The sequence below is a fragment of the Tenrec ecaudatus genome, chromosome 2 (genome assembly GCF_050624435.1).
Source record: "Tenrec ecaudatus isolate mTenEca1 chromosome 2, mTenEca1.hap1, whole genome shotgun sequence".
NCBI classification, from domain to species: Eukaryota; Metazoa; Chordata; class Mammalia; order Afrosoricida; family Tenrecidae; genus Tenrec; species Tenrec ecaudatus.
Genome location: NC_134531.1, coordinates 204,199,378 through 204,209,368, shown reverse-complemented (window position 1 = coordinate 204,209,368; position 9,991 = coordinate 204,199,378). Strand labels below are relative to the sequence as shown.

General features: G+C 38.8%; 1 protein-coding gene across 1 annotated transcript; it reads left to right on the top strand.

The window, feature by feature from the left end:
* The first annotated feature begins 200 nt into the window (after nucleotides 1-200).
* On the top strand, nucleotides 201-9,517 carry LOC142440445 (olfactory receptor 2G2-like). Its single transcript, XM_075542882.1, has 2 exons — nucleotides 201-1,118; nucleotides 9,365-9,517. Exons 1-2 carry the CDS (start codon nucleotides 201-203, stop codon nucleotides 9,515-9,517), a joined length of 1,071 nt encoding a protein of 356 aa, XP_075398997.1.
* Nucleotides 9,518-9,991: the final 474 nt, after the last annotated feature.

Genomic DNA, 9,991 nt, shown 5'->3' with positions numbered 1-9,991 from the left:
GTATTTGAGAACAAAGAAAGAGTGGAATTATTTACCATTCATATCTCAAAAATAGATCTAATGTACTAGATGTTAAAAACATAGATTTCTGCACATTTTATGTAAGACATGATTCTGAGACATGATTTTGCCACTGATTTAATTTTATTATATTTTATCTCTCTCAGCTATGCCTCAACATTTTGGATTATACGTTACAAATGGGGATAGTGAAGAGTGTCCATGAGAGAAACCTCACTGGCTTCATCCTATTGGGGTTTTCTGATCATCCTCACTTGCAGAAGATTCTCTTTGGGCTCATTTTGATCTTATATTTACTAACCATCTTCGGAAACACTGCTATCATCCTGGTGTCTCGTCTGGAACCCAAGCTTCAAACACCCATGTACTTCTTCCTTTCTCATCTCTCCTTTCTGGACCTTTGCTTCACCAGTAGTGTTATCCCCCAGCTCCTGGTAAATTTGTGTTCTCCCATGAAGATCATTACCTATGGCGGCTGTGTGGTTCAACTCTATGTCTCCCTTGCACTGGGATCTACTGAGTGTGTCCTTCTAGCAGTAATGTCCTATGATCGTTATGTCGCTGTGTGCCGTCCCCTCCATTACACTGTCTTGGTACATCCACGACTTTGCATGACCCTGGCAGCTGTGGCATGGCTCAGCGGGGTGGCCACCACACTGATACAGTCCACTCTCACTCTGCAGCTGCCTTTGTGTGGTCATCACCAAGTTGATCATTTTTTCTGTGAGGTTCCTGTGCTCATCCGGTTGGCCTGTGTGGACACCACTTTCAATGAAGCTGAGCTTTTTGTGGCTAGCATCCTCTTCCTTATAGTGCCTGTCTCATTCATTCTTGTTTCCTATGGTTACATTGCCCAAGCAGTTTTGAGGATCAAGTCAACTGCTGGCCGCCAGAAAGCATTTGGGACTTGCTCCTCCCACATCATGGTGGTCATCGTCTTCTATGGCACCATTATCTTCATGTATCTGCAGCCTGCGAAGAGCAGATCAAAGGATCAAGGGAAATTTGTTTCCCTCTTCTACACGGTGGTAACCCCTATGCTTAACCCTCTCATCTACACTCTGAGAAATAAAGAGTTTAAAGGTGCTCTGAAGAAAGTTCTAAGGAAGATAGTATAAATAAATTATACATGCATATCATAAAATTTTTAATCATTAATTATTTAAGTGATTTAGTGGTGAACAACTGTTAAAATCACAATTTAATCTTTTAACTCCCATTTTGTTTTGGATAATCATTTCATTTTAGTTATTCTGTAAACTACCATGAATATATGTGCCTGGTCCTAAATTCACTAAAATTCAGTAGTAGCATAAAGATTATCATAGAGTCAACCTATATTTCATTGGTTTCTGTAAAGAATATATTCTTGATAGGCCTGGTAGTATAGTGTTTACACATTTGGATTTTATCCAGAAGGGTCACAGTTTAAAACCAGTAGGCATTCTGCAGGAGAAAGATTAGGCTTTCTACTCTCATAACGTTACATTCGAGGAAACACACAGGGGAAGTTATAACCTGTCTATCCAGTCAATACTGAATCACATTGTTCTTGTTAGGTTACAGCGAGTCAGTGTGGACCTATAAGAATCGTGTAAAACAACAGATTTCCAGATTATAAGCCATCTTCTAACATGTTCTTGTTTGAGCCCATTGTTGCCGTCATGCATCATGTTGAGAGTCTTCTCTTTCATTGTCCTTTTACTTTTACCAAGTATGATGTCCTTCTCCAGGGACTTTTCTCTCCTGACAACATGTCCAAAGTACATGAGACAAAGTCTCACCACCCTTCCTTCTAAAGAGCAGTCTCTATACTTCTAAGACAGATCTGTTGGCGCTTTGGGCAGTCCAGCCACTTTTAATATTCTTCACCAGTGTTATAATTCAAATGCCTCAATTCTTCTTCGGTCTTCCTTATTCAATATTCATCTTACCATACATAGGAGGTGATTGATTATACCATGGCTTGCATCAGGCTTACATTAATCCTCAAAGAAAACTCCTTGTTTTTCACACTTTAAAGTGGTCTTCAGCAGATTTACCTAATGCAGTGAGACTCTATTAAAAAGTTCTGAGGCTTTAAATATTTATAGTAATTAGTAACCCCAACTTTTCCCTCAGAACAGCTGGCGTTTTTGAATTGTAGACCTATGGTTAGTAGTCCAATGCTTAACTTATCTATCTATCTATCTATCTATCTATCTATCTATCTATCTATCTATCTATCTATCTATCCTTTTAAAATATGCATTGTGCAATTCAAGGTGAACATGACCCTTTCAAGAGTTCATAAGACCTCTCTGTCTCCTTTTTTGATTCATCAATAATAAATCCAGTCGTTCAGCTTTCCCAGAACTCCACATGTCCATTTTTCTATTTCTTAACAAGGATTCTGAGCAAGACATAGTTTGGATATCTTGGGAAATTGTGATGAAGCAAAAATAGCTGACACATGGGAAACTTTGAAGAGATCTGTTGAGGTTCAAAAAATATGAAGGCAAAAACATGAGGATTAATGCTGCACTTCAAAATTCATTGATCAAGCAGATAGGAAGAAATTTGTTCTCTGATTCTGCAGTGGAACCAGAAACCAGTTCAAACGGTTTTACATTACACTCAGTGTTCTAAGAAAAAACACTATTGTATTATTTTGTTTGGCTAGAAAACAGTAATAATTAAAACATTTATTGTTATAATCCTAAGCTTATGCTTTTTATATATTAAAGTATATTTTTTGCTTTTTAAATTCTAGTTTTTTTATGAAATGTACACAGAAAAATACACTGTTTGAATAGTTTTTTTAAAAATATGATTCAATAACATTGATAGCATTCTTCAAATTATACATAAGTTCTGGCTACCCTTTTCAAAAATATTCTACCACCAGTAGTATAACTTACTATGAAAACCAGTCTGTGTATCACACCTAATTGCTACTGATCTAACAAGGGAAAAGGAGAATTCAACTGCACAGAAACCCAAAGATCATTGCCCCAAGGCTGAAGTCAGACATTCTTCTAGTCTTTAGCCTTTTCTACCTTTTTCTCACACCAACCTTTCCTTCCACATGGTTGGCTTTCTGCTAGGTTTCATCATTCATTGCAATGGCTACACAAACCTCACAAGAAATACTCAAAATCAGAAAGGTTTATTAGAGAAGTTACTAAACAAAACTCAGGTTCAGAAAATGTTTAGGTTATAATCTCTGTCCACAGCAACAACTCTCCTTAGTCAGCAAGCCAGTCTCCCTGTAGTCTTCAGTCTCACAGCCACATGGTCCTTTGGACTCTGTCTCTGTGGGCCAGGGAACCAGCCTGCTGCTCTGCCTCCAGTCTTATAATCTCAGCATCTCAACAACACTCTTCTGTCATGTCTTCTGTTATGGCCTCCTTACCTTGGTTTTTGAACTCTGGTCTCAGCCTAGATTTGTTGTTTGAACCCTTGGTGTCTGTGCCTCAGCCTCTGGTGCCTCTTGGTCCCACCCTGGAATGTGCTTCACTAGTGAGTCTCTTTCCTTTATGGTTCAGGGGCTTTTTTTCTCCTCCCCTGTCCCCTGAGATGGTTCTTATAAAGAGAAGAATGGCTTTGGTGGAATTGTGGGTTTTGTCTTTCAACAGATCATACCTCCAAGAAACTAAGAGCGATGACTTGTTTCACACGCTCTAGTGAGGGGATTCAATCTCACCTTAATCCTGATCATTAGTGTAGCAGAGAACTCTCTCCAAAATGGGATGATAGCTATAGGCAGAGACACTAGAATCTGTAATACAGCAAAGGATTATTGTTCGATGGACCATAGTAAGTAATTGATTATAATTCACCTTCTTTCCAATAAGATTCTGACTTAACCTTTCAAGTTTCTGCTGTCAATTTAATTCCGCAGAGTCAATTATTTGTAAAATCATGATTTTCTAGGCTGATATGCTTTACCATTTAAGGTTAACTATTATTTGCTTCAAAGACCTTGGGGGACAATTTTTGTTTTTAAAGTTCAAAGTTTGAAGAACACCTCAGAGCCATAGTTTCCATCTTCACTGTGCCTGGCTGGTTCTAGAAGACTTAGATTACATTGACAATTTAGATTCTTTTCCATATTTCCCCACTTTTGTTCAGGATTCTTCTACAGAATATTTGTCAAACTGCTCAGCAATGACAGCTGAGTACTATCTACTTCTGGCCTAATACATTTGGAGGCAACCAGATACCCATTCATTTCTTCCACTTTCTGTGTATACTTCTTTCTTTTCTAGTCCAGGTAAATGGAAATAAAATTGTTGAATCTTGGATGACCATAAAAACGTTAAAATTAAAAAAATTTCCCATTAAAATTTAATCAGTGTTTTCAGTAAATACACTAATACATAGAGGCTTGTTTTCCATTACGTCCCCCTAACTGGTCTTTTATTTCCTATATTGGTAGTTTAAAGCCAGAGGCAATGCAGAGAAAAAGGACTGGCAATGTGTTTGCTTCCATAGAGATTGTATTAAAGAAAATCCTACAGAAGAGTTCTGCACTTGGCAACAGGGACAGGAAGGCAGAAGGTAGCAGACAGGCTTAGAAAACACAACTCGTCAAGGTGCCATGAATAGGTGACTCATCTCAAGATTGCAGATAAAAATTGGCAGATAAACAAAGAATGGAGCAAAGTATACTTAGCAAATGGTGATTAAAAAGAAAAGCAGGGCTTTCAATCCTAATCTTGGACAAACTTGATCTCAAGGTACCAGACATAGCAAGGTATCACGAGTGGCACTATATAATGCTCAAGGGAATAGCAGACTAAGAACCAGTGAGCATAATAAATACTTAGGCCACCAATGAGAGAACCACAAAACTTGTCAATCAAATGCTCCAAATGATGAAAAAAGAAATCACAGGCTCAACAATTTTAGTTGGTGACTTTAATACACTACTCTCTGGGAAAGATAGATCTCAGGGAAAGAAGCTTAACAACGAGGCTACAGATCTAAACATTATGATTAGACCACTTAACCTGATAGATATTTTCAGAGAGCTCTACCCAAATGTAAAAATTCACATTCTTTTCACGCTCACACAGCAAATACTCAAAGATAGACCACATGCTGGAACACAAGTAGAATATGTGTAAATCCAAGCACAGAGAGATCATACAGAATTCTCTGTTAAACTACTATGCCATAAGGCTGAAAAGGACAATGAAGAAAACAAGAGAAAACATTTGGAGAGTGAATAAGTCTCTATTGGAAAAGTTGTGGGCACTGGCCCAGATCAGAGATGAAATTAGGACATTTTTAGAAACCAATGAGAATGAAAATATCATGTACCAAAAACTTTGGGACACAGCAAAGGTAGTTATCAGAGGAAGTATGTTAGCAATACATGCACACAAGAAAAATGAAGAGAACCTTATGATCGATATGCTGACACAAAACTTACAGCAATTAGAATAGAGTAAATAGGCCAATCCTACTATTAGCAAAAGAAAAGAAATAATAAAAATCAGGGCTAATATTCATGAGAGGAAAAACAAGAAAACGATGGGAAAAATTAATGCAGCTAAAATTTGGTTCTTTGAAAGTATTAACAGAATCCATAGAGCACTGACAATCCCTTCCAAAGAAAGGAACAAATTTAAATATAAAGGATGCGGGATGAAACAGGAAACATACAAGGGACCCTAATGAAATCAATTGGATAAATACACAGTACTATGAAGGCCTGTACCCCAATGAATTCAACAATTTGGAAGACATGGGAAAATTTTGGGGGAAAACAATCCCTCCTTAGACTATCCCAGATGGATGCCAAAAACCTCAATAGGCCCATAGCAATAGAAGAAGTAGATAAGGCTATTAAGGGATTACCAACAAAAAAAAAACCCTGGCCTAGATAGCTTCACAGGAGAATTCTACCAAGCATTCAGGGAAAAACTGACACCAATCCTACACAAACTCTTTCAGAACATAGAAAAAGATGGCAAACTCCTGAACTATTTCTATGAAGCTAGAATAACTTTGATACCTAAACCAGACAAGGATCCCACAAGAATTGAGAACTACACACCCACATCCCTAAGGAAGAGCAATGCAAATATCCTTAACAAAATACTGGCCAATGTAATACAAAAGTATATAAAACAAATAATTCACCATGACCAAGTGGGATTCATACCAGGGATGCAAGGATGGTTCAACATATGAAAGACCATTAGTATTATTCACCACACTGACATGAAAAATTAAAAGAACTACATGATAATATTGATAGATGTAGAGAAAGCATTTGACAACATCCTACACCAATTCCTGTTTAAGGCAGTCAAGAAGATATGAATGGAAGGAAAATTCCTCAGTATAATACAAGTTATGTATGAAAAACCAAGAGCCAAGGTGGTGTTCAATAAAGAAAAGACAAAACAATCCCATGGAAAACGGGCATCAGAGAAGGATGCCCCTTGTTTCCACTCTTATTTAACATCGTACTGGAGGTCCCAGCTAACAACACACATCAAAGAACATACGTCAAACGTATTCATTTGGGGTCGGAAGAGGTGGAACTGTCCTTATTCACAGATGATATGATTTTATATATGGAAAATCTCCAAAGCTTCACAAGGGAAGTGCTGGAAGTGAGAGGGGAATATGGCAGAGTGACAGGATACAAGACCAACAAACAGAAGTCTATCGAACTGCTATACATATTGGACAAGATCAGTGAAGAGGGGTTCAAAAAGGTAGTACCCTTAATAATAGTCAAGCAAAAATTGAAATATATAGGGCTATACCTAACTAAAAAAAGATTTATACAAGGAAAACTACAGTATACTATTACAAGAAACCAAGAGTGACCTTAACAAATGGAAGAATATCACATGCTCCTGAATGGGAAGACTCAATATAGTAAATATGTCAGTTCTTCCCAAAGCACTATATAAGTTTATTGCTATCCCGATACAAATACCATCATCTTTCTTCAAAGAATTGGAAAAACTGATGACCAATTTCATATGGAGACGGAAGAAACCCAGAATTAGCAGAGAACTCCTCAAGAAGGACGACAAAGTGGGAGGGCTTGCTTTACCTGAATTTAGCACCTATTATATAGTCACAGTGGTCAAAACAGGGTGGTATTGGTATAACGACAGATACTTAGACAAATGGAAAAGACTGATAACCCTGAAATAAAATCATCAGCTTATAAGACAATTGATCTTTGATAAGGGTCCCAAAACTGTCCAATGGGTAGCAGAGGCCCTCTTCAACAAGTGGTGCTAGGAAAAATGGGTTTCTACCTGCAGAAAAATGAAGCAAGATCCTTACCTTACTCAATATACAAGAATAGACTCAAGGTGGATCACAGACCTTGAGATAAACCCCCAAACATTTAGGGTCATTGAGATACTTAAAGTTTATTGTGCCAACCTGGCCAATAAACACATGTGGGGTTAATTGAAGGCCGGAGAGATAAATGGCTCAGTGAGCCTCACCTTATCAGTTCTTGGGTCTCTTGCTTTCTGATCGCCAAACCAGGGTGTACCTGCCTTAGCCAGTTCCCTGCTTCAGTTCTCTGCAAGACATCCCTGAGGAAAAGCCACATGGACCTACCCTGATGCAGCCCTGGGTGCTGCAGCAGCCATGTGGAGACCCCTGGCAACACCGAGATGCTTACAAATTCACTGACTCGGCTTCCCTCTTGTAGTTGGCATCATTGCATGTGTTTCATGACATGGAGGAGGACTTTGTGGATTGGTGTCAGACATATGGGATAATGGTGGAATTGTGGGCTTGGGCAGCACTGGGTTTGGATGTGTTCTTAATGTGTCACTTACCTTTTTTTTTTTGGAAGAGAAGTATCTGTTTTATCATGATCATTGTGGCTTTAGGCATCTTCATTGAGAATATCTGGAAATTAGCATTTCTCCATAAAAATACAAGAAAATATTGGATGCTGAGAAAAATAAGGACAGAGATGGACCAATTGATTTGTGGATGATTGTGAAAGTAATGGTAGACACCGAGGCTCATGCCAAAGGAGCTAACAAATGATTGACTTTGAATCAATGATTGAAAAGAATGATCTGCACAAATCTCACAGAATGTATCGATCAGAAAACATACCAAAATCTCCCCATAGTTTAATTCAAAAACATGTAAAACTTTAGCACCTAGTAGAAATATGATAATATTAAATCATAAGGAGATTTTTGTGTATCAGCCCCACAATCAAACAGTCCAAGGGGAGGCTGTGTAATTGAGGGGTAAAGTTAAAGAGACATCAGACAAGATAAAGCATGCAATTGTTCACCTCTGGGATGGCCGTAATCTTAGCAGACAGGTCTGCACAGAGAGAGAAATTATGTTTCCAACCAAGACTTATATATTGTGCGCTTATCTTTTACATAAAACTCTCTCTCATACATATGAGTTTCTGTGGATTTGTTTCTTTAATGTACCTAGACTAACACATTCATCTATGAGGGGATTGGCATAAACTTTAGAATTTTGGCTCAGGGAATACATAGACTATTGGAAATAAAGAAGGACATAAGCACAGAGGAGGCACACATTGAAAAGTGGGATACACGGAAGATAAAACACCTATGTATTCTGCTAGCTACAAATAGAAAAAAAAAAAAACAAACTAATTGCCCACTGAGGAGGTAGGCAAAGGACCTGAATGGAAATTTCACCAGGGCAGAAATCTGATTGGCCAATAAACATATGAGAAATGTTCCAGATCATTAGCCATAAGTAAATGCAAATTAAAACAACTACGAGACACCACCCAATACCTTCAAACATAGCCCAATTCAAAATATCAGAAATTAACAAGTGTTGGAGGGGCTGTGGTGAGATAAGAACTCTGCTTCATTGTTGTTGGTGCAGTAGGCATGTACAGCCATTATGGAAATCAATTTGTCATATCTAAAACAGCCAGAAATCACACTACCAAAAGACCCAGAAACCACACCACCCCCACCTCACCCCATCACCCACCTCCTGGCCATATACTCAGAGGAGGCAAGACACAAACTGTGGCCAGACATCTGTTTTCCAATGCTCATTGAAGCACAGTTCACAATTTCAAGGAATTGACAACAACCCAAATTTCCATCAATAGACAAATGGATTAAAAACTGTGTTACAAACATATCATGGAGTATTACACATCCCTAAAAAGCAGTGATATATACATGAAGCTCATCACTACATGGGAAGAATTGGAGGAAAATATACTAAAAAAAGTAAGCGAAACATAAAAGGACAATTACAACATGAGTTTGTTGAGGTAAGTTTAAAAGTGAAAAAGGGGCATAAGCAAAATGCTACTATATAAATATATTCCTGGGGTGAGGCCCAGGTACTGTGGCAGGGGTCAAACCCAATTCATGAATGCATATGGCAGTCAATTAAAAAGGAGGAGAAAGAAAAAAAAAACATGAGTAGTTGGGGAACAGGGCATGAAGCCACACAAGGGGAAGGCATTCTTTATATCTCCACAGGAGGGGGATAGAGGAACCAAACTTCAACCCACTGCACCAAGATGTGAATGCAACATACTGGCACGAAGCAGGGAACCAATAGAGAGGTCTGAGGGGCCGGCTACAATCCCAACTACATGGATAGTGACACCCCCTACTCCACTTCAGAGGACAGCACTGAAGCTAAAGCTCAGGGAGACGGGTGCATCTGATCAGAGCACAGAGGAGCAAACCAAGAGGGAAAGGAACACATCGTGGCTCACCAAGCCCTGAGGATGATATTCCTGCTCAGAGCAGCCAATGCACGGAGAGGACCATAGGGCCAGCCCTGCCATGAGACAGGACATCCCTCACTGACTTACAGCACTACGGGGACAACACTGGAGATGCACTGTGGGAATTGTGCCTGATCTGATCCTATCACACCAGGGCAAATGCTAAAGGTGTGCAACAGAGCAGCAAGGAGAAAAAGCGATGAAGTCCCTGTGGAATACCAAAAGTAGACT

Bases quoted from the DNA above. Each gene is read 5' to 3' on its own strand.
- LOC142440445 (XM_075542882.1), top strand. From the start codon at position 201: ATGGGGATAGTGAAGAGTGTCCATGAGAGAAACCTCACTGGCTTCATC. The intron at 1,119-9,364 runs GTTCTAAGGAAG...GGTGAGGCCCAG, and splicing joins TTAAAGGTGCTCTGAAGAAA to GTACTGTGGCAGGGGTCAAA.